Below are 25,777 nucleotides of genomic sequence, written 5' to 3' on the forward strand. Positions count from 1 at the left end.
CACATCAGTGGATACGTTTATTCATCAAATTAATGTTAATAATACTAACAAAACTTAGCAGAATAGTATCACATTGATATGACTGCTAATAGCTAAATAATACTATTAACATTTCAGGAGAAATTCTTAAACCCTTGGAATATACCTTAATAACCCTAAGTCCTTCAGTACCCATGTAGCTAGAAAATGCATGCTAAGGTCAAATCATTCTAAGTTAAATCCATAACAAACTTTCTAATAATGCAGATTTACTATTCTCCAAATTAATAAGGCTTTACTGTACTTGAAAATTCAGTAGTTAATCATTAACCCTGTGGTTTGTAACATTATTTAAGTCTAATTTCAAAATACGTAATTTTATGACTTAAATCATGTGAAATATGAGTGCCACCTTATAAAAGAATGCTGAAATTAAAATGTGTTTTCACAGTACCTTGGTTTCATTGTTGTATTAAAGCAAGAGATGGCTAGGATTGCATATTGAAGATTATAGAGAGTTGTTAAAATGAAAATATTTTCTAGGAAGAGAAGTGCATTGAAAAATAAAGAAAGCACTGTCAGATTTGTTGAGTAAAGCACATGACAATTATTCTGTTTGCTTGTCAAGCTACAATAGTGTATTCTGACTGATCCTGTCAATTTCTACTTCATACATACATGTATATAAATTACTAATAGAGGAATTACAATGAGATATTTTATATTTTATCACAGGGGATTTTAATAGCTATAGTGTGTTTATATGAGTACTTACTGGATATATTAATATTCTAACCCACACAATTATATTAATCAGAAGTTCCACAATTATCAGGAAGTATAGTAGTCTGTAGGGGAAAACCTGATATTTAGATGAGAGTAGAGAAAATAAATTAAGTAGAATAGCAAGTTCTGTATTTTCAAATATAAGACTTTAATGCATAGGTATTTTAAATGACTGGAAACAAATTGAGATCCATTTGAATTGTTTCTCAGTCTTTGGGGGAGCACATTAAGTTTTCAACTAAAATAAGTTGAAATAAATTTTAGTTGAAATAAAGTTCAACTAAAATATTCAAATTTCAACTTCAAGTAATTGATGAAAATAAATAAATTTCTGGCAATCCTGAAATACCACAAGGGGAGATCTAGCCTTAAAAGATTTTTTTTAGAAATTACATTGGTATTATAATGAATGAAATTTATAGGTTTTATAATGAATGACTAAACCTGTCAAATATATATGGCAGTAAACAATCAGCACATATAAGCAGTAAAGTAATATTTTTTAAGTACAAGTCTGTACAGAGAGAGAGTTTATAGCATTGTGTTTAAGGACAGCCTTTGAAGTAGTCTGAATCCCAGCTTTGCTAATTCCTATGTAGGTGAGCATGACTTATAGGCAAGTCATGAGCCTCTCTATGCCTCAGTTTCCACATCTTTAATATGGAGAGTATAAAGTATCTATCCCATAGGATTATGGTAAGAATTAAATGAGTTCATAATATATAAAGTACTTAGAACAATGCATGGCCCATGTAAATGCTACATAAGAGTTAGCAGCTGTTATCATTAATATTGCTGTTCTTTAGCCATTATACCTTTAATCCATGTCTCAGTGAATGAGTTCCCTGAGCTATGTAAAGTTATCAGTTAAATTTTGAGTTGTATAATGTTGGCAGGACTTTGTGAATGATATAGTACTACTTTGTGATTAGATATGGGTCAAATAATAAAAATGAACCAGACCAGCAATAAAAGACTAGTTCAGGTTTAAGAGCAATGACCTAGTCAAAGTTTATTTTCACTTTGCTTTTTAACAAAACCAGCAACTCAGACCAAATCTGCAATACAATAAATAATACAAATAATATAAAAATTTTAAACACTAAGTGATCAAAGGTACATGATAACTATGAAGGTATGATACCATAATGTCACCCTTTTTCTTGTGGAGGCATAATGCCCTAAGTCAATTGGTCTCAGACATCTTTTGTTGAGTGGAGAGTATAACAAGGTAGAGGAGTTCAGAAACATGGGCTAGCTGTTTCAAAAGACCTATACCCTGAAAACTACAAGACACTCCTAATAAAAATTAAAGATGACACTAACAAATGGAAACTCATACCATGCTCTTGGCTAGGAAGAATTAATATTATCAAAATGGCCATCCTGCCTAAGGCAAGCTACAGATTCAATACAGTCTCTATCAAAATACCAACAGCATTCTTCAATGAACTGGAACAAATAATTCTAAAATTCATATAGAACCACAAAAGACCCCAAATAACCAAAGCAATCCTGAGAAGGAAGAATAAAGCAGGGGGGATCTTGCTACCCAACTTCAAGCTCTACTACAAAGCCACAGTAATCAAGACAATTTGGTACTGTCACAAGAACAGATCCACAGACCAGTGTACAGAATAGAGAGTCCAGATATTAACCCAAACATATACGGTCAATTAATATATAATAAAGGAGCGATGGATATACAATGGAGAAATGACAGCCTCTTCAACAGCTCGTGTTGGCAAACTTGGACAGCTACATGTAAGAATGAAACTGGATCATTGTCTAACCACATACACAAAAGTAAATTCAAAATGGATCAAACACCTGAATGTAAGTCATGAAACCATAAAACTGTTAGAAAAAAACATAGGCAAAAATCTCCTGGACATAAACATGAGCAGCTTCTTCATGAACGTATCTCCCCGGGCAAGGGAAACAAAAGCAATAATGAACAAGTGGGACTATATCAAGCTAAAAAGCTTCTGTACAGCAAAGGACACCATCAGTAGAACAAAAAGACATCCTACAGTATGGGAGAATATATTCATGAATGACATTTCTGATAAGGGGTTTGACATCCAAATTATATAAAGAGCTCAAGCATCTCAACAAACAAACAGCAAATAAGCCAATTAAAAAATGGTCAGAGGATCTGAACAGACACTTCTCCAATAAAGAAATTCAGATGGCCAACAGGCACATGAAAAGATGCTCCACATCACTAATCATCAGAGAAATGCAAATTAAAACCACAGTGAGATGTCACCTCACACCATTTAGGATGACCAACATCCAAAAGACAAACAACAACAAATGTTAGCAAGGATGTGGAGAAAGGGGAACCCTCCTACACTGCTGGTGGGAATGTAAACTAGTTCAACCATTGTGGAAAGCAGTATGGAGGGTCATCAAAATGCTCAAAACAGACTTACCATTTGACCCAGGAATTCCACTCCTAGGAATTTACCCTAAGAACACAGCAATCAAGTTTGAGAAAGACACATGCACCCCTATGTTTATTGCAGCACTATTTACAATAGCCAAGATTTGGAAACAACCTAAATGTCCATCGCTAGATGAATGGATAAAGAAGATGTGGTACATAAACACAATGGAATACTACTCAGCCATAAGAAGAGGGCAAATCCTACCATTTGCAGCAACCTGGATGGAGCTGGAGGGTATTATGCTCAGTGAAATAAGCCAAGCAGAGAAAGAAAAATACCAAATGATTTCACTCATCTGTGGAGTATAAGAACAAAGGAAAAACTGAAGGAACAAAACAACAGCGGAATCACAGAACCCAAGAATGGACTAACAGGTACCAAAGGGAAAGGGACTGGGGAGGATGGGTGGGTAGGGAGGGATGGTGGGGGAGGAAGAAGGGGGGTATTAAGATCAGCATGCATGGGGGGGTGGGAGAAAGGGGAGGGCTGTACAACACAGAGAAGACAAGTAGTGATTCTACAACATTTAGCTATGCTGATGGACAGTGACTGTAAAGGGGTTTATAGCGGGGACCTGGTATAGGGGAGAGCCTAGTAAACATAATATTCTTCATGTAAGGGTAGATTAAAGATAACAAAAAAAAAAACAAAGAAAGAAAGAAAAGGGGGATTATTTCATGATAGGACAAAACTAACTGTAAATCAACAATTAATGCATGCTTTAAATATCCTTAATTTTGATCACTTAAAGGGTGTCAGATGATCGGTTATGGAGGTACACTTTTCTGATAATATTTCTTTCTCTTAAAAAAAAAAAAAGCAGTTCCTGTGTGGTGACCTCCAATGAGTTCTACACAATGGTAGAAAGGGCTGATCAAAGTGTGGGCAAAAGGTCTGTTTGTGTTTATACAGAGGATCAAAGCCTAATTTGGCTACCCAGAAAATGAACTAAGATGCGATATGAAGAAGAACTTCCAACATCAGCACTCTCTGGAAGAGTCATACCAGAAGATGATCATCAAAAAACCTCAACAAAGATCCAGGCGATGCTGCAGTTGTAGCTGCATTCATCCCACCAGTTCCTGGACTTGCCATTGGAATGAAGAAGGAGTTATCTAAGCTGGCCTGTGCATACAGTAAAACAACAAATTTGACTGGATCTATACTGTTGGAACTCAACCAAGAATTAGGAGAAGTGCAAGTTGTAGCGCTCCAAAATCTTATGACTACAGACTATCTACGGTTAAAAGAACATATGGGATGTGAACAGTCCCCAGGAATGGGTTGTTTTAATTTGTCTGATTTCTCTCAGACTGTTCAAATTCAGTTGGACAATATCCACCATATCATAGATAAGTTTTCACAAATGCCTAGGGTGCCTAACTGGTTTTCTTGGCCTCACTGGAGATGGCTGGTAATTATAGATCTGCTTTGGTTATGTAACTGTATTCCTATTATGTTAATGTGTGTGTGCAATTTAATTAGTAGTTTAAAACCTATACATGCTTAAATTACTCTACAAGAAGATATGTCAAAGAAATAATCAATCTCCCCATGTTTTCTTCCGTCTGCTACCTCTATAGCTTTTCTTCTTCCTTCCTAATTACAACCCTTAAATAGAATTTGTGCCTCATATCGAATTTACCGAGTATCATAATTCCTCCAAGTGGTAAAGACACCTCAAGACAAATGCTGGGTATAGAAGCCACAGGGCATAAATCTGCAAAGAAGTAAAAAGCTAACCTTTTCAGACAATATGGCTTCTCTCTCACTTACCAACTTTACATCTCCCTGTATGGCCCCGGAAGATGACTGGTTAGCCAAAGATGGGTAAGATTCCTCAAGGGAGGAAGAACCTAAGACAGGCACAGTCGCAGGGGGGCCATCAGGTGAGAAATTGGGCATCAACAGAGGTGAGGCTTAGAACCTCTCCCCCCTTTTTTGAGAGAAATCTTCTGCATACGTGGATGTTTTATTGCCCTTGTCTAGCTTGGATTAACACATAGTCTGCAGGCACACAGCTGATCATCTACATTTGCTCTCTTACAACACTAAACTAAGTTTTTCTACCTTTATCTTGTATCTACCTACCACTTCAGCATTTTATTTAAAAAAAATAATAATAATAATAAAGGGAGAAATGTGGTATCCACATATAAATCAAGTATAAAAAACAAATATTCATATTTGACCTGATTGTTTATAGTTCATAATGCGTGATCCAAACTGAAAGTTTCTGTGATGATTGCCCTTGCACTGTTCACCATGTAAGAACTTACTCACTATGTAAGAATTTGTTCACCATGTAGGAACTTGTTCATTATACTTCAGAAGATTGGAGACTGTTGAGAATTAGGCTTGGGGTTGATTAATGATTGTGCATTGAGTCCCCTATACAGAATTTTATTGTTAACAACCATTTGATCAATAAATATAAGATATGCCCTCTCAAAAAAAAACAAAACAAAACAAAACTTTTTGACCCAGGAATTCCACTCCTAGGAATTTACCCTGAGAATGCAGCAGCCCAGTTTGAAAAAGGCTTATGCACTCCTATGTTTATCACAGCACCATTTACAATAGCCAAGAAATGGAGGCAACCTAAGTGTCCATCAGTAGATGAATGGATAAAGATTATGTTGTGCATATACACAATGGAATATTATTCAGCCATAAGAAGAAAACAAATCCTACCATTTGCAACAACATGGATGGAGCTAGAGGGTATTATGCTCAGTGAAATAAGCCAGGTGGAAAAAGACAAGTATCAAATGATTTCACTCTTATGTGGAGTATGAGAACAAAGAAAAAAACTGAAGGAACAAAACAGCAGCAGACTCACAGAACCCAAAAATGGACTAACAGTTACCAAAGGGTAAGGGACTGGGGAGGATGGGTGGGAAAGGAGGAACAAGAGGGAAAAAGGGGCATTACAATTAGCAACATAATATGGGGGTGAGACACGGGGAGGGACTGTACAACACAGAGAAGGCAAGTAGTGATTCTACAGCATCTTGCTATGCTGATGGACAGTGACTGTAATGGGGTATGTTGGGGGGACTTGTAAATAGAGGGAGTCTAGTAACCATAATGTTGCTCATGTAATTGTAGATTAAGATACCAAAAAAAAAACCATTCTGAGAGTCCAAGATAAAAGAAAAATAATGGTTTAGTGAACAAAATAGTCCATTTGAAGAGTCAATTTAGGGGATTCATCAGTATGTCCTTCTCCTACGATTACTTATAAAACAAATTTATAGCTAGAAGAAACCTCAGAGCATAATGAAACCATGGACATCAATTTATAAATAAGCCCTTGAGTTCTGTACCTCTGAGAGATTGAGTGACTTATCCAAAGTCAGATGGACAACCTGGATCAGTACTCAAAATCTGTCAGTTTTTGGTACAATGATATTTAGCGTTTGATGATGTTTAGAGTTTGATGTGTTTTATTATAGTGCAACATTTTGAAACATGTTCAGTTATATGTGAAACATACAGTTATTTTTAATTAATCAGAACACCCCACTTCCTTACCATATTGAACAGTAGGACTTAAGGTGAGCCAGAAATGGTGGACACATTAAGTCCATAGTTTGTCCGTATATCTGAGAAGGCATGTGACTCTCATCACTGGCCTTTTCCACAGAGGAGACATCACATGATTTTTTTCCCCTGTACTAACTCAGTTTCACTGTGGCTTTCTTCCCAATGGTTGGTTTTTCTATCTTCTTTCACTGCCTTTTAAGCATGTGTTCATTGGTCATAAGAAGAATGGCACTCTGGATTTTTATTATTGAAGAAACTGAGAAAAGATAAAATAGGAACTCTAACCACATTATGTGTTTGAAGAAAGAAAAAGAGACCCTAGAATAGAAAGGTATTTTAAAATATGTTAGAAGACAAGTGAGATTCCAAAATTACTTTTGTGTGCTTTCTTTTGATCACATGTAAGGTATGACTTTTTTTATTGCTTTATTGAAATGTTTTCTGGCAGTGCATGTAATATGTTCATATTTTATGGTAGTCACTGTTCTTAGAAATTTGTAACTCAACTGTTATAATTTCCTACAGTTGAAACTTGATCTATAGATGTTTGGCTTAAATAAATTCTTTAAACATAAGTCATTTTTAAAAGATAATAACTAATATTAGATTTTTTGTTTATATTTATTTGAAATATTAAGCACTGTTTTTAAAAATCTTATACAATAAATGGTCGGAAACATTACAGTAGGATGAACATTTAAAAACAATATTGTAGAGTGGCAATTTTAAAAGCAAACATTAATATTAAATGTTATAAGTCCCATTTTTTATTGATCATGGGTTGGATAAGAGACTTCGTTCATTATGTCAAATTATTTTATGTCTGTATTGATAACTTAACAGTTGGAAGAATAAGAACATGAACAGAATGTAAAGCTATATCTTGACCCACAGCTTCACAGCCTTTTCCTGTTTCCCCCTAAAGTTTTTAAAGGTAGTTCTACCTTTCTGAAGTATCACTGAAGTATTTGCCAAACAAACTACATTGGCTCCTCAGTAACTTGCTTTCTCTCCTGTTGAGGTCATAGTTCTTTTGTTCTTACTGGCTTCCTTTTTTATGGTCTAATTCTCTTTACTGTCTCTTTGCCTTGAGAGGAGTACATGTAGGAAATGGAATGATTGGTGCCAGTGCCTATCTCTCCACAGTCCTGAATGGACATTATTATTCTAATAAGGAAACTTGTTAAATCCAAACTGTAGCATCACTTACCACAGCTTACTCCCTTCCTTCATTTATTTCTAATATTAGTCCTGTGCATCCCTACTCATTCAGCTTACTTTTCTTATTGTATATTGTTTTGCCCATCAAGTTTTCTCTTTTCCTATCTGACAGCATCTTAAACTTGCTTCCACTTTACCTAAAAAGGTGACTCTTGCTCCTGTTGTCCTTCATCACCTTGGAACCTTATCATAAAAATGACAGCATCACAGATCTGTGCTAGGCACATGGAAACTGAACCACTATCACTCTGGCACCCTGCCATTGTTATCAAATGACGATCTTTTAATGCATTCTTTGTATTTACTGATTAAATTCTCTACTGAGGTTACATAGAGAAAAATCACACATCCCCGTAGATTGGATATCCTTCAAAATTGTGGTAACCAACTGCATGTGAATGCTCAACATGTTTCAACCTGTTGTAGTTTTACTTCAGAACTGCTTTCAATGAAGGACGTAACACACATACAATATCAAAATAATGAAAACAACAGATTTTCTTTTAACAGTGTTTGCAAGCATAAATACCACAAAAGTAATAGAAAAAGTTTGGTGAAATGAAAACAGGTAGTTGGGAAATATTTAATTATGTAAGCTTTGAATTAGACTTTGAAAGAAATGATAGACATGTATTGGCAAGCGAGAAGTATTGTGGTTGGAAGATGGTTCAAATAAAGACAGATAGGAAATGTAAAATAAAACATCAGAACCCCTCTGAGAGCAGGGAAAATTTCTTTTTTAAGTATTTTTCCTAATTATATATAAAATGATAAGTACATATTGCAAAGACATAGGAAAATGCTGAGTATGAAGAAGAAAATAGAAATCAACAATAGTCAAAATACCCAGGGATAACCATTTTAACATTTTGGTTAACAGCATTTAGACAAAGCTATATTTTGTATGCATTAAGTGATTTATTTAAAGTGACTAGCCCCCCTCAAGTTTTAGAAGCATATTGTTCTGGTTTCAAACCCTACACCTAACCCTGAGTAGCTATGTAACATGATCATGTTAGTTAAAATCTTTTGGGCCCAGGTTCTCTCCCCTATGAATGAGGATAAAAACTATTTTGTAGAGTTACTAAATGGGTTAAGAAATATGATGTACATAAGCTACCATGTACATAGTAGCTTCACAACACATCATATTGTTCTTGTAGGGGTCAAACGCATGCCACCCCAAGATGTACTGCTTTGGCTTGCACCGTATTGTGAGCTAAAAACAATAAAGGTCCAAAGACTCAGAAAGAAATTAGACCTTCTCTCTAACTGCAGAGAAAAAATTTAGAAAGAAGACCTGCTTTATTATAATATGAACTAGAGATCTACAGATGTGGAGGAATTTAGCAAAGTCTCTTTGTTAAAATTCCTCTCTATGTCCATGGTTTCTGTGCGGCCTAGCAAACATTTGTTTACCAAATATTTACTCTTTCATTATTCCTGTGAATTTCCTTCCCTTTGTAGTCCCAATCCTCTAGCCCCTTCTTAGTTCAGGATGACATATATACCTCTGTAGCTCTGGGCCAGAGGGAGCTCCCAGCTCTGGGCAAGTTCATTCTGTATTCTCTGAGACCAAATAACAACAATGGAGCATTAGGGGTAAAAGAGTTTATACCATCTTTATTCTCACAGTGTTAGGTCAAGTGCTATAATCATGTCTGCATCCAGCAAGTCTGTAAAGCACAATTGCCTCAGCCTTTGCCTCCAGGCAGAGCACTGGGTGGAGCTATTTATGCAACACCAACAACAATGGCTCTTTGCCAAGGGGTGTGTAAGCATTAGCCCAGCAGTAGGCTAATGACATCATCAAGTAGTTTAGGGACAGGTGAGAATCCTGGCCATAGCAACTTCCATTCCCCCACAACCTCATATTCTCTGTCTTTGGAATTTCAAGTCTGGACTCTCCATAAATATGTATGTAATTAAATTTGGTTTCCTCTTGTTAATCTATTCCTTGTCAATTTGATTTTTAGATCAGCTAGAAAAATCTTTGAAGGGTAGAAGAAATCTTTTTCTTCCCCAGCACTGTTTTGGTATTATATTTAAGCTGACTTCTATACATACTTTCTTAAGTTTTGAATTTATGGAGTCTGAATAAATGAAATTTTATAGAATTGACAAATTAGGACAACTCTGAACAGAGTATTGATATATAACTTATTTTATTACAGAGAGGCTGCCTATAAACATTTGCTAAGTTTTAGTTCTCTTCAAGAACCCTCAGCCAATGAAATCTTGTCATTACAAATTAAATTTTATTTTCTTGCAACAATTTTTGAATAACTCATCATCTGAGTAGTTGAATTAAAAAAAATGATGAAAAAATATGCAGATACATAAAACTAAAATCGTTATTGGTAATATTGGCTATTGGATTTAGAAATGACTATTCTGATAATAGCTATATAGAGACAATGAAAGTTCCTGTGGCCAGGTTCTCACCTGACCTTTCCTGCTTTCCCACTGCACATATGTGGGCAATACATTATTAATGACCCAGGGCTGTATGGCTGCAAGAGAGCAGAGGGTGGAGTGGTGGCCACATCTAAATAGAGACTGATACAGCTGCTGGGATGGAGAGATCCAGAGGTGGTGACCGGTTTGCTGCACGCAGACTTGCCTGTAGGTGGACGGAATGCTAGTTTTTGATCTGCCACTGCAAGAGTAAAGCTTAGTATAAACTCTTTTACCCAAAACATTCTGTTTTTGTGATTTGGACTCAGAACTCAGAGTGAACTTGCCTGGGACTGAAACCTCTGACAAGACAATTGGCATAGTCGGTAGGATTCGCTGATGGGATTAGCTGCCCTCATGGGAAGAGTACTTCAGCAGGCTACCCCTATGGATGGGGAGATACACAGGTATCCCCCATTGAGCATATGGTCTGAGATGGCTGTCCTGCTAGAGGAATGCCCCCCCCCCCCCCAGGACTGGGAGGAGTTGGAGGCGATACGTGTTGGAGGCCCTGCACAAGATTGGTAAATCTTTAAAGAAACTTAGTGCCCACATAGTGGTGGGAGCTGTGGATTGGTATTTCTCACAATGTTAAGAGAGGCCATAAAGGAGTAGGGCATACTCCTTCAAGAAGGACATACTCCTGTAAGAAGTACAAGAAGAGGCAGCACAAGAACACAGGGTGCAAGGTGCTGTAGAGAAGGTAAAAGATGTGTCAAAAACTGATTTGGCATCACTGCAAGGTGTGTTAGAAGTGGTAAAGGATGTAGTGGCAGCATGAGAACTCAGGCTGCAAGGCCTTGTGCAAAAGGAAAAGGATGTAGTGGTGCCAACAGCCCTGGAAATGGTGGAGGATCCAGGGAAGATGAAGGGGTTGGAAATAGTGCTGGAGGCATCGACCCCTCCTCTATTGAAAGTTCACCCAGTTGTAGTTAAGGAAATAAAGACACAGCAACTGCAGGTTCCTCCAGTAGAAGTGTAGCCTCTTCCCCAGGTCATGGAGCATTCCACTTTCCACCCTTATACACATTTGGAACTGGTGGAATTGGGCTCCCGGTTTCGGCAGAAGCCCTTGGAGTCCATATCATCCTAGCTTCTGTGTCTTTGGGATGCAGGTGTGAGAAGTATTTTCCTGTGTGTATCAGAGATGGGAAAGCTGGCTTCCCTAACAACTTGTCCTGCCTTGCAACAACAACTGCAGAGTGCATGCCAGACCCCAGAGACCCATTCCCTTCTTGAATGGTTGCTAGCCTCCCTTTGTACTATATGATCTAATATGGGTGACTTACCATCTTCCCCTTCCAGATGGTAGATGTATGCCAAGCTCCAACAGGTGTTTAAGGAGTTGGGCATGAAAAAATGCCATTTATAATCCAGGAAATTATAGCCCAGAAGATTGAGAGTGGAATACAGTTGGAATGACCACTTGGTAGCATCGATGTTCTCAGGCTTGAGAATTATTATAATTTCTGTTGTTATCTGTATATTTTTGTTATTTTTATATTGTCACAGCCTCTGTTGTTATTGTGGAATTTGGTTACAATGTTCCAGTTTTCTCACACAGGGACCATCACAGAAGATTGAAGGCTCATAGAGTGTGAGGTGAGAATCCTTGAGGGGTGGAATGTAGAGAAAATGAAAGTTCCTGTAGTGAAGATTCTCTCCTGACTCTGGTCTGCTCTCCCACTGCACACGTGTGGGCAGTACATTATTAAAGAGCTCCTCCCAGTGCTCTGGGCTGTGCAGCTGCAAGAGAGCAGAGGCTGGAATGGTGGCAGTGCCTGGGGCAGAGACTGAGATGGTGAGATGGCTATGGGGACAGAGAGGCCCAGAGGCAGAGACTGGCTTGCTGCATGTAGACTTGCCTGGAGACAGATAGGATTCTAGCACTTGACCTGCCACCACAAGAGTAAAGCTTGGTATAAACTCTTTTGCCCTCAACGTTCAATTATTGTGATTTGGTGTCAGCAAACCCAGAATGAAGTTATCCAGGACTGAAACCTCTGGCAAGACAAGCTGTAATTAGTTGATCTGCTAGGAAGATGAGAAGTTACCAAACTCAATGGTTATATGGAAATAATGAGGTTTTGGTGGCCTTAAAAAAGTATAACTTATGATGGACATAGAGTTTTCTACCATTTAGCTTATAGGTTTGGGGTTTTTTGTTTTTATTTTGGTGGTAGGAGGTTGGTTTGTTTGGCTTTTTGGCAGATTTCAACTTAATATTTATTATGGTACATTATAGGTAAATATTTGTTCTCAAATGAGAACTTATACCTCTTACTGCGAAATATTTTCAAAGAAGAGAATCCACATGTATTAGGATTTTTGGTATTTTAAAATGGTATATCTGTGCTTATTCTGTATTTGGAACTAAATGAGTTTACAACTGAGAAGCCTTGTCATGCCATAGAATTACATTTCAGTTGACTGTTTTCCTTTTAAAATATCTGAAGAAAAATAAAAGCATTATTTCAAGACTACTTTGAAGTTCCAGATAGGACTCACACTATCTCATTACAAGATAATAAATTAGTTGGATTTATTATAATTAAATAATTGAAGATGAGGAAAACCCATTAATGTTGTAGCCATAGCAAAACTTTTTAGACAATTTTCGAAGTGTTTTAGATTTATCTAAGCTAAAACCACATTTCCCAAGGCTTTTTCTTGTTAAATTTTATTTCATGTATATTTGTTTTAATTTAATGTTTTAATTTCTATTTCATTTACACCATGAGTCACCAAAATACCTTATTATAAGCACTATTTTATGTCCAAAAATAATATATCTTCAAATAAAGTAGTTTACTCTGCCTCAACTCCATCATTCTTAGTTCATCCCATTGCCCTGCCTACTTGTTCCTGTAGGACTTCTTACTATGTGGTCATTTATAAAATGTATTTGTGCTTTGAAAATCTACCTTCCATGAATAAAAACTCCATAAGGGCAGGGCTTTCACTTGCTACAGCTGTAACTCCAGCCTTTACAGTCTTGCCTGTTACGTATCAAACATTCAATAAATATGTATAGAATGACTGATTGAAGCTTTCATAGTAGGAAGTGTATGTTTCTCTAAAAGGAGTAGCATAGTTAAGTTTTATCAGTACATGATTAAATCAGTTATCAGTGCTTACATTATCAGAATGCTAGAGGTACTCAAGGGAAATCTTGCCTTCTTCACATATAAATGGGGTCAGGGGATGAGACCTTAAGAGTTCCAAGGTTGCAGTTTCTATTTCCATGTTGGCAAGAGTAGAGGAAAGCTATTGAATTCTTGCTGCAGCTACCCTTGTTTACAGTGGTCTGTGAGGCTCTGTGATTTCCTTTGCAGTTCTTGGTTACAGTGAAAGGCAAAAGGATATTTAAGTACTCTCTGAGGGATGCTGTTATGTTCTGCTTTCAAACGTGGAGAAGTGTGGAAATTAGGTCACACTTCATGAAATTTAATAACAAAACACCCTTACCTAGCTTAATAATACCCTCGTTCTTGTACTGCTATGTTTTATTTTGCATGTAAATGGGAATTATTTTTGGTTTACTATCACAACTTGAGGTGTTTATTATTATTATTGTTCTTTCATTTTGGGGAACTGACATTTTTTAAAATTCTTGTTCTTCAGAATGGATTGGGAAGATGATTATTCCCATAATTCTTTTGACCTTCATTGTTTGTTAAATTCATTTCCTGGAGACTTGGAGTTTAAGCAGATCTTCAGTGACATCGATGAAAAGATAGAACAAAATGCTACAAGGTAAATATTGCTAAATATTTAAAACAAGTTGGTTTCATGTTTTATTTATGGAGCTTTACCTAGGTCAATTTTAGTTTCCTACTCTTAGCTAACTTTAGGCTTTAATCATCATTAATTTTCCTGAAAAAAATTAGATTATGTCCTCCCCCTAAAATTTAACTAATCAGTGTCTGATTAGTACTTTAAATAAGATTGGAAAATATGGGCACTACCTTCAAATAGGTATATTAAAGTTTACCAAATTACTATTAATGATTTCTTAGAGTTTGCCAATATCGATGGACTGCCTTTTCATTAATACATTTAGTTTATGGTTAAACATTCTCATTTGATGGGTAAACACAGAAATTAAAAATATGAAATTAAGATACTAAAATTGTAGTATAAGGCCATGGATTGCTTGAGTTGCTGAAAACAGAGCATTAAAAATTAGTTTTGTCTATGTAATGTTTGTCATTTTAAGTCTCCAGCTTACTTGGGAGACTAGGGACTCCATAGAGTTGCAAGGGCAAATTAAGTCTGTAGCAGCTATTCTAAAGTTAGTGTTACCAAGCACTGGGGGAGGCAGGGACAGCTAAGTAGTTACCCACTAATGCATATTCTTTGATAGAAAGGACTTTGTCATCTTATGTATTTGTGGGCCTTAGAGTTAATTCACTTATTTGAGTCCTTTTGGTCAAAGGTCATAGTAATTTGTCTCAAGTGGGTTATAAATATGCAAACCACAGTAAAAAAATTCTGTTGTAGAAAGATAAATAGTGTTTCCTTTTTAAAAATGTAAGGTATAGTTATACTGAATTGTCAAAGAAACTGAACCAGGCAAGTGATATGTTCCTATGATTTTTTTCCCTCATTTTATATGCAAGTACAGTTAATTTTTCATCATATTAATGGGCGTAAATAACATGAATTTAAAAGAGCATACTTTTGGGGAATTATAATTAAAAACAAAATCTTCTCTCATCTCAGAAATCCTCTTCACAAAGGCAGAAGAGAAAGAAAACACTTATTATTCAACAGGCATTAAACCAGAATGCAATGCACATCACAGGCAATCTGCTAATAGAATGCAAAACAGAAAGGGTTTCACCCCGTTTATATAGCCTTGTAGTTATGACTCATTACATACATGTTTTCAAGATAAATAATAACTAGTCTTAAGAGGATTGCAAGCACATTTTTTCACCCATAGTTCATCCTAACTTTACCATGGTTAAAGAACACTTTATGTTTAGCATATGGGCTTTATCCTGAGGAGAAACTTCTCATCTTTATGAGGAGAAGTAGTTTTATAAATTAGAAGAAGGCACACACTGAAGTTAGACTCCTACTCTTCCACAGGAACTGGGAGATAGGAGAGCTATCTCTCTTGGAGTTTGTATTTTGAGAAGATGGCTCCCTGGTTCTTGAGAAAAAGTGTCCTGGCTGAAAAAGCTGACAAAAGCCCCATCTAGTAGTCTTCCAAGGGATACATTTCAAAGAGATGAAAAAGAACTTACACATTTCTAAGCTAAATACTTTAAGAAAAAAGAAGGGAGGGAATTCTGTTTACTTATTTTCAATGGGAGAATTAAACCTCTTATTTTAATTTGTTTTTGCCCTTACTATCTGTCTATCTACCTACAGTTTTAAAAAGGGCATATATAAAAATAACTTTACCATACTATAGAGTATATAATTTGTATATAAATAGAAAATAACTTCATTAAACTTTGATGTAATTATGTATTTATGTAATTTATGTATTACATATTTATATATTACATGACAGTTTTTAAATCAAAAGAACTTATAAATGAAAATGGCATTACTTTAAATAGATTAATAAGTCATTTGTCTAAATTCCAGAGATGGTTATAGTAAAACAAATTTTAAATAACTTTGAAAAGGTGACCTCTGATCTTACTAGGCTGATGGACAGTGACTGCAATGGGGTGGTGGTGGGGACTTGGTAATATGGGTGAATGTAGTAACCTCAATGTTGCTCATGTGAAACCTTCATAAGATTACATATCAATGTTACCTTAATAAAAAAAAAATTTGCATGAATGGAAAAAAAAAGGTGACCTCTGTTCATAGTGGCATTTAGGCTCCATCAGAACAAATTTCTGATGCTTTTGTTATAGACTTCTTCAGTTTTATTTGCTAAACCATCTGTGGTTAATTTTCTGCCCTACCTGAGAAATCATATTTAGGAGTAGAACAGTGATTAAAATAGTATACTTTGAATTCATAAATTGTTATTTAGGTCAAAATTCATATGTTATTAAAAAATATATAACATGGAATATAAGGATATAATTTTTAAATTAAAAATATTTTATTGCCCATATATTAAAGCAAACCTGGAACAGAACCACCTCAAGTTACCATTGATCTTCACAAGGTTGATAAAAACAGGGAGTAGCTGTATGTGCTGTATGCTGCATTTAGAATCAAGTCTATTTTTCATCAAATTCAATTATGTTTTTATTATACTCTAGAGAATAAACATAATAGTACAGGGTGTATATATTTAAAAAAATAAAATACTGAATAATAACCATGGTTCAGAAGAGCGTAAATCATTTATGCACTCATTTATTGCCTTCTAACAGAATAGCTTTTAGAAAATTGTATGTCATGACGAATCAGTTATGCCACACTTACACTGCAGTAGTTGAATTACCCTTGGCATTTTTGTATTCTATGTTCTATTTATCTCTCAGTGGTGTACATTGAATAAGTAATGATCATCTAAATGATGTGGGTTTTCCCAATGTTTTAAAAGAAAAAACATTAGTAATTCATTTTTAAATATGATATTTTTCCTTATCCTTGAATTTTTAAAGTTATATTTCTATCAGTGACCCTGAATTCTAACTGTAAATTCCTTCCCTCTTCCTAATATCATCAAGTTTTATGAGCCACAGGGTCTTTTGCTTCCCCAAAGCAGTGATTCAACAGAATGGACCAGAGTGCCCAGAGGTCACTGAACCTTCACCTTCCTTTCAAGAGAAGCTGTTATTCTCTCAGACCATTTTCACTCTTACATCCTTGTTTCTATTCAAGTTAGAGCTAGGTCACTCTTAGGTTTGACAGTAGAAATCAGTGATAGTGAGTCTCTTACTTTTAACACACATCAAAAGTGGTAACAAGAAGGTAAATAACCTGCCAAAAAGGAAGAGCATGAATGTTTCACCCACAGACTCGGTTCACTAACTGAAAACTGCATATAACACTGAAGTACTGTTTGAGTTGACTGGAACTTACTCGTTTAACAAGATAGAGAGATACAGAATTTTTCTTGGACTTACAATATAACATAGAATGATTATTCTCTTCTTAGTGTTCAGTTGGATAGATGTAATTTTATCATTAAGATTTCATTTTACCTTTCTGTTTCCTAATTATAGAAAATCTTTATGTGTCCCTCAGAACATAAATTTTTCTGGTACTGGTGCAGGATTACTATGTTTTTTTTAACCTAGAGAAAGAACAGGGAGTGCTATCATGGCTAAAATTTGTCTTAATCTAGGAAATTTGGTGTGGGGATGGAGGAGGGGCATTAACTTTATATTTTGACAGTTATTTTGGATATATGGTTTCTAGAAGTTTAACCATGGAGTATACATATTTCATAGATACACTTATTTTTTACATAATGCTGAAATTCTTGAACTTACATTTGAAAATTTCTTTACAGTTTTCCACTTTATAGTCTGAAGGTCTGAAAGAAGTAACCAAAAGAAATCTTCAAATATGCTATCAAGGACTACTGTATATTATAATTCCTGGCAGTAGTTTGGCACTTAAAAACAAGAGGGGTTCTCACAGAATCCCTACCTGTTCTCCTATCTTACTGAATAGGACCAGGCTGCATGGAAAGAAACCCGAAAGGCCTCCCCACCCATCTTTGAACCCAGACTAAGGCCTAACCAGCCACTTTTCCATTCCCTCTGTCTGGGCTCTTTGAGTACTCTTGTTCTTCTCAGAAATTAAAAATGCCTCCAGGCAGATGACACTCCTGGGCCTCTGCAGCTCTGGCCTAAACTTTCTCTGGCCTCATTCATATATCCTACCTTTTAAATATCTCCAGTCCTCCCATTGAAGCTCTCAACCAGAAGTCTGGTGATCCATGCAGGTAGAAATGGGGGTGAGTGGGAAGGAGACAAACCACTCTCTGTTTCATGGTGGCCTATTCAACCACTTTCTCCTCATCATTTTCTTTCACTATAAGCTTCATTATTTGAATGCCTGTGGTGTTCTTAACTCTTCTCCACAGTCCTACAACATGCACCCTCAGTGCTTCCCTAAGACCTCTGCTTTTGGAGGCTGAGATGAGTAGGGTAAAATGTGGGGTCAGTTGCTCTATGAGATGGTTATTAAGCAGTTGTTTCAAGTAATACATTTATTTTAAGTGTCTGACTTTATCTGAAGTATAACTTTTATTTTTACATGTGTTACTTTCACCTGCTCTTGTCCAAATAGGCATAAGGTAATAAAGAATTACTGCTTGAGGATATTCCTAAGGAATATTATTGTAATTGTCTTTCGATGGGAAATAAGGAAAGGGAAGCAAGTGTCTGCCAGTTTACAAACTATTATGATAACAAAAGTATGAGTAATGTTATAGTACAAATCCAGACCTGATGAGGAGGTTGAGTCAAAAATAGGCCACTATTTTCCAGAGAGTTAATTGGCCAGTGGGAAGTAAGGCCCCACTCCTGAGGTTACAACCTGGGGTGTGCCTTTGAAGACCTGGCCCTGCTCTGAGGGCAAGAACAGGTGAGGGAATACTGAAGAGAACTGGGCCCTGGTAATGAGGTGTGGCTTGCCCATTTTTCCTGTTAGATGACTGACGCCTTGAGATCTAAACCAATCCTGCGGCATTTCCCTAGAAAACAGCCTTGCCAGGGATCCAGCAGAGTTCTTAACACCTTGTCTAAAAAAGGGTCACTAACACCACGCCTTTGCTAATTACAATCCTAATTCTTCAGTGTCTTAACTAAGAATATCATATGGGAGCTGCAAGGGGCAGGGAGTGGGAAACTATTACAGTGGAAGCTGGGTCCATTACTTCATTCATTGCTACTGTAAGACTTTAACTGTTTACCACTGCCTAAAAAAATCCTGGTACAAAGTAGGCCTGAATACAGTCAATAAATGTGTGTTTGGCATGTTTGTTTATCTTAAGCAAATGTGCAGTTAGATAAATAGAATGTGATACAAAAAGCAGTCATCAAATACTCGTTTTCTTTTCTATTAAGTAATTTTAAGTTATAAAAGTAATATACATTCTCATGGAAAATTTCAGGTGGTAGAAAAAGGCAGATATAAGGAAAAGTTCAGTACAGAAGTGAAGAGATGAGGAAAAGTTTGCTTACTCCTCTGACCCCCCAAATCTTGGTCTTCAGAAGTAACCTATATTATGAAATTATGTATATCATTATCCAGAAATATTCTGTATATATACATATATATATGTAACCAAAAATACATTCCCTTTTTTATACAAATGGGAATTATTTGTATGTATTTCAATTAGCTTTTACTACTTAATAGATTTCTTAAATCTCTCCATATAATTGTACCTTATCTTTTAAATTTACTTGTATGAATGTATGACAGTTTATTAATCCAGTTCCCTCTGGATGAACACTTACAATATTTTCAGTCTTTCTTCCATTAGCTGTACATACAGACGAGTGTGCCCTCATTTCCTTATAAGAGACTATCTATGCGATAGCTTCTTAGGAGTTGTACAGTTAGCTGCTGCATATTATTCTTCAGCAGTACTGCAATTGTCTTCTCTCCCATAGGCGTTATATGAGAATTCATGCTGTATAGTCTACCTCCTTACAGCGTGACCACAGGTATTTTTAGGACCTTCAATTTCTAACTTCTAGACAAATCTATTGTCTGGCTGGTGATTGAAATTATCCTTGCAATGGAGATAAAGATGTAGACTAGATGCTTTCCCAGATCTCTTCTGAATCTTATTATTATACATGTTCTCCCTGTCTCATCATTTTCCTGTCTCTTTCTCAGGAAGAAAATTGAAGGAATCACCACAGAGTAAATGCTAGTGTAAATTCTCCTGTTTTCTCATCCTGATTTTAGTTTGTATGTTTTCACTGGGCTAGACCACATCTGACTTTTTTTTGTTTATTTTGGTATCATTAATCTACAATTACAGAAAGAACATTATGTTTACTAGATTCCCCCCTTCACCAAGTCCCCCCCACATACCCCTTCACAGTCACTGTCCATCTGTGTAGTAAGATGCTGTAAGAGAACTACTTGTCTCCTCTCTGTTGCACAGTCCTCCCCGTGTCCCCACACACACTATACATGCTAATCGTAATGCCCCCTTTCTTTTTCCCGCCCTTATCCCTCCCTTCCCACCCATCGTCCCCAGTCCCTTTCCCTTTGGTAACTATTAGTCCATTCTTGGGTTCTGTGATTCTGCTGCTGTTTTGTTCCTTCATTTTTCCTTTCTTCTTATACTCCACATACGAGTGAAATCATTTGGTACTTGTCTTTCTACATCTGGCTTATTTCACTGAGCATAATACTCTCTAGCTCCATCCATGTTGTTGCGAATGGTAGGATCTGTTTTTTTCTTATGGCTGAGTAATATTCCATTGTGTATATGTACCACATCTTCTTTATCCATTCATGTACTGATGGACAATTAGGTTGCTTCCATATCTTGGCTATTGTAAATAGTGCAGCAATAAACATAGGGGTGCATCTGTCTTTTTCAAACTGGAGTGCTGCATTCTTAGGGTAAATTCCTAGAAGTAGAATTCCTGGGTCAAATGGCATTTCTATTTTGAGCATTTTGATGAATCTCCATACTGCTTTCCACAATGGTTGAACTAATTTACATTCCCACCAGCAGTGTAGGAGGGTTCCCCTTTGTCCACAACCTCACCAACATTTGTTGTTGTTTGTCTTTTCGATGATGGCGATCCTTACTGGTGTGCGGTGATATCTCATTGTGGTTTTAATTTGCATTTCTCTGATGATTAGCGATGTGGAGCATCTTTTCATGTGCCTGTTGGCCATCTGGATTTCCTCTTTAGAGAACTGTCTATTCAGCTCCTCTGCCCATTTTTTAATTGGATTATTTGCTTTTTGTTTGTTGAGGCGTGTGAGCTCTTTATATATTTTGGATGTCAATCCTTTATCAATCTGTCATTTATGAATATGTTCTCCCATACTGTAGGATACCTTTTTGTTCTATTGATGGTGTCCTTTGCTGTACAGAAGCTTTTTAGCTTGATATAGTTCCACTTGTTCATTTTGCCTTTGTTTCCCTTGCCCGGAGAGATATGTTCATGAAGAAGTCACTCATGTTTATGTCCATGAGATTTTTGCCTATGTCTTTTTCTAAGAGTTTTATGGTTTCATGACTTACATTCAGGTCTTAGATCCATTTGGAGTTTACTTTTGTATATGGGGTTAGACAGTGATCCAGTTTCATTCTCCTACATGTAGCTGTCCAGTTTTGCCAGCACCATCTGTTGAAGAGACTGTCATTTCCCCATTGTATGTCCATGGCTCCTTTATCATATATTAATTGACCATATATGTTTGGGTTAATGTCTGGAGTCTCTATTCTGTTCCACTGGTCTATGGCTCTGTTCTTGTGCCAGTACCAAATTGTCTTGATTACTATGGCTTTGTAGTAGAGCTTGAAGTTGGGGAGTGGGATCCCCCCGACTTTATTCTTCCTTCTCAGGATTTCTTTGGCTATTTGGGGTCTTTGACAGTTCCATATGAATTTTTGAGCTATTTGTTCCAGTTCATTGAAGAATGCTCTTGGTAATTTGATAGGGATTGCATCGAATCTGTGTATTGTTTTGGGCAGGATGGCCATTTTGACAATATTAATTCTTCCTAGCCAGGAGCATGGGATGAGTTTCCATTTGTTAGTGACCTCTTTAATTTCTCTTAAGAGTGTCTTGTAGTTTTCAGGGTATAGGTCTTTCACTTCCTTGGTTAGGTTTATTCCTAGGTATTTTATTCTTTTTGATGCAATTGTGAATGGAATTGTTTTCCTCATTTCTCTTTCTATTAGTTTATTGTTAGTGTATAGGAAAGCTACAGATTTCTGTGTGTTAATTTTGTATCCTGCAACTTTGCTGAATTCCGATATTCTAGTAGTTTTGCAGTGGAGTCGTTAGGGTTTTTCATGTACAATATCATGTCATCTGCAAATAGTGACAGTTTGACTCTTTACCAATCTGGATTCCTTGTATTTCTTTGTTTTGTCTGATTGCTGTGGCTAGGACCTCCAGTACCACTTTGAATTACAGTGGGGACTGTGGGCATCCCTGTCTTGTTCCTGATCTCAGAGGAAAAGGTTTCAGCCTCTCGCTGTTCAGTATGATGTTAGCTGTGGGTTTATCATATATGGCCTTTATTATGTTGAGGTGCTTGCCCTCTATGCCCATTTTGTTGAGAGTTTTTATCATGAATGGATGTTGAATTTTTTCGAATGCTTTTTCAGCATCTATGGAGATGATCATGTGATTTTTGTCCTTTTTGTTGATGTGGTGGATGATGTTGATGTATTTTCTAATGTTGTACCATCCTTGCATCCCTGGGATGAATCCCATGTGGTCATGGTGTATGATCCTCTTGATGTATTTTTGAATTTGGTTTGCTAATATCTTGTTGAGTATTTTTGCATCTACGTTCATCAGGGATATTGGTCTGTAGTTTTCTTTTTTGGTGGGGTCTTTGCCTGGTTTTGGTATTAGGGTGATGTTGGCTTCATAGAATGAGTTTGGGAGTATTCCCTCCTTTTCTATTTTTTGGAAAACTTTAAGGAGAATGGGTGTTATGTCTTCCCTGTATGTCTGATAAAATTCCGAGGTAAATCCATCTGGCCCGGGGGTTTTGTTCTTTGGTAGTTTTTTGATTACCGCTTCAATTTCGTTGCAGGTAATTGGTCTGTTTAGATTTTCTGTTTCTTTTTGGGTCAGTCTTGGAAGGTTGTATTTTTCTAGGAAGTTGTCCATTTCTCCTAGGTTTTCCACCTTGTTAGCATAGAGGTTTTCATAGTATTCTCTAATAATTCTTTGTATTTCTGTGGGGTCTGTTGTGATTTTTCCTTTCTCATTTCTGATTCTGTTGATGTGTGTTGACTCTCTTTTTCTCTTAATATGTCTGGCTAGAGGCTTATCTATTTTGTTTATTTTCTCAAAGAACCAGCTCTTAGTTTCATTGATTTTTTCTTTTGTTTTATTCTTCCCAATTTTATTTATTTCTTCTCTGATCTTTATTATGTCCCTCCGTATGCTGACCTTAGGCCTCATTTGTTCTTTTTCCAATTTCGATAATTGTGACATTAGACTATTGATTTGGGATTGTTCTTCCTTCTTTAAATATGCCTGGATTGCTATATACTTTCCTCTTAAGACTGCTTTTGCTGCATCCCACGAAGTTGGGGCTTTGTGTTGTTGTCGTCATTTGTTTCCATATATTGCTGGATCTCCATTTTAATTTGGTCATTGATCCATTAATTATTTAGGAGCATGTTGTTAAGCCTCCATGTGTTTGTGAGCCTTTTTGCTTTCTTTGTACAATTTATTTCTAGTTTTATACCTTTGTGGTCTGAAAAGTTGGTTGGTAGGATTTCAGTCTTTTGAAATTTACTGAGGCTCTTTTTGTGGCCTAGTATGTGGTCTATTCTGGAGACTGTTCCATGTGCACTTGAGAAGAGTATGTATCCTGTTGCTTTTGGATGTAGAGTTCTGTAGATGTCTATTAGGTCCATCTGTTCTAGCGTGTTTTTCAGTGCCTCTGTGTCCTTACTTATTTTCTGTCCGGTGGATCTGTCCTTTGGAGTGAGTGGTGTGTTAAAGTCTCCCAAAATGAATGCTTTGCATTCTATTTCCTCTAATTCTGTTAGTTTTTGTTTCACATATATTGGTGTTCCTGTATTGGGTGCATATATGTTTATAATGGTTATATCCTCTTGTTGGACTGAGCCCTTTATCATTATGTAATGTCCGTCTTTATCTCTTGTTACTTTCTTCATTTTGAAGTCTATTTTGTCTGATATTAGCTAGTATTGCAACACCTGCTTTTTTCTCTCTGTTGTTTGCATAAAATATCTTTCTCCATCCCTCGACTTTTAATCTGTGCATGTCTTTGGATTTGAGGTGAGTCTCTTGTAAGCAGTGTATAGATGGGTCTTGCTTTTTTATCCATTCTATTACTCTGTGTCTTTTGATTGGTGCATTCAGTCCATTTACATTTAGGATGATTATTGAAAGATACGTACTTATTGCCATTGCAGGCTTTGGATTTGTGATTACCAAAGGTTCAAGGTTAGCTTGTTTACTACCTTACTGTCTGACCTCACTCGCTTGTTGAGCTATTATAAACACAGTCTGATGTTTATTTCTGTCCCTTCTTTTTCCTCCTCCTCCATTCTTCATATGTTGGGTATTTTGTTCTGTGCTCTTTTTAGGAGTGCTCCCATCTAGAGCAGTCCCTCTAAGGTACCCTGTAGAGGTGGTTTGTGGGAGGCAAATTCCTCAACTTTTGCTTGTCTGGGAATTGTTTAATCCCTCCTTCATATTTAAATGATAATCATGCTGGATACAGTATCCTTGGTTCAAGGCGCTTCTGTTTCATTGCATTAAATATATCATGCCATTCTCTTCTGGCCTGTAAGGTTTCTGTTGAGAAGTCTGATGATAGCTTGATGGGTTTTCCTTTGTAGGTGACCTTTTTTCTCTCTCTCTGGCTGCCTTTAATACTCTGTCATTGTCCTTGATCTTTGCCATTTTAATTATTATGTGTCTTAGTGTTGTCCTCTTTGGATTCTGTCTCTGGGGAGTTCTGTGTGCCTCCTTAGTGTGAGTAACTTTTTCCTCCCCCAGTTTGGGGACGTTCTCAGCAATTATTTCTTCAAAGACACTTTCTATCCCTCTTTCTCTCTCTTCTTCCTCTGGTACCCCTATAATGCGGATATTGTTCTGTTTGGATTGGTTACACAGTTCTCTTAATATTGTTTCATTCCTGGATATCCTTTTATCTCTCTCTGTATCAGCTTCTGTGCGTTCCTGTTCTCTGGTTTCTATTCCATCAATGGCTTCTTGCATCTTATCCATTCTGCTTATAAATCCTTCCAGAATTTGTTTCACTTCTGTAATCTTCCTCCGGACGTCTGTAATCTCCCTCCACACGTCTGTAATCTCCGTCCAGACTTCATCCCTTAGCTCTTGCATATTTCTCTGCAGCTCTGTCAGCATGTTTATGATTTTTATTTTGAATTCTTTTTCAGGGAGACTGGTTAGGTCTGCCTCTGCAGATCCTTTCTCAGGTGTTGTTTGACGTATCTTGGCTGGACCAGATTTTTTTGCCTTTTCATGGTGATAGCAGTGGCTGTAGGCATGTTGCAGGTGTGTCAGCTGGGAGAAGAAAGTCCTTTCCTGCTTGCTGGATGCCTTGCCCTTCTCCGCTGCCTGTGACAGTTACCCGCACTCCAGGAGTAGCCACTGGGTTAGTCCCCTAAGCTGCTGTCGGCGGGGTGTCTGTCAGAGCAGCGGGGAGCCCTGCAGGGAGTGGCA

General features: G+C 36.8%; 1 protein-coding gene across 3 annotated transcripts in view; it reads left to right on the top strand.

Moving 5' to 3' along the window:
* Positions 1-25,777, top strand: part of KIAA0825 (KIAA0825 ortholog) — a 432,275-nt gene that overhangs the window by 49,347 nt on the left and 357,151 nt on the right. For 2 of the 3 annotated variants that reach the window (XM_057493388.1, XM_036925703.2), the window contains exon 3: positions 14,070-14,201. In XM_057493388.1, the coding sequence (XP_057349371.1) occupies positions 14,071-14,201 (131 nt within the window). In that variant the 5' untranslated portion in view covers position 14,070. Of the gene's footprint in view, positions 1-10,969; positions 12,048-14,069; positions 14,202-25,777 lie in introns of those variants that run through there. The other variant, XM_057493384.1, reaches the window with a different exon arrangement.

Source organism: Manis pentadactyla, chromosome 2 (genome assembly GCF_030020395.1).
Source record: "Manis pentadactyla isolate mManPen7 chromosome 2, mManPen7.hap1, whole genome shotgun sequence".
In the NCBI taxonomy this organism is placed as follows: domain Eukaryota; kingdom Metazoa; phylum Chordata; class Mammalia; order Pholidota; family Manidae; genus Manis; species Manis pentadactyla.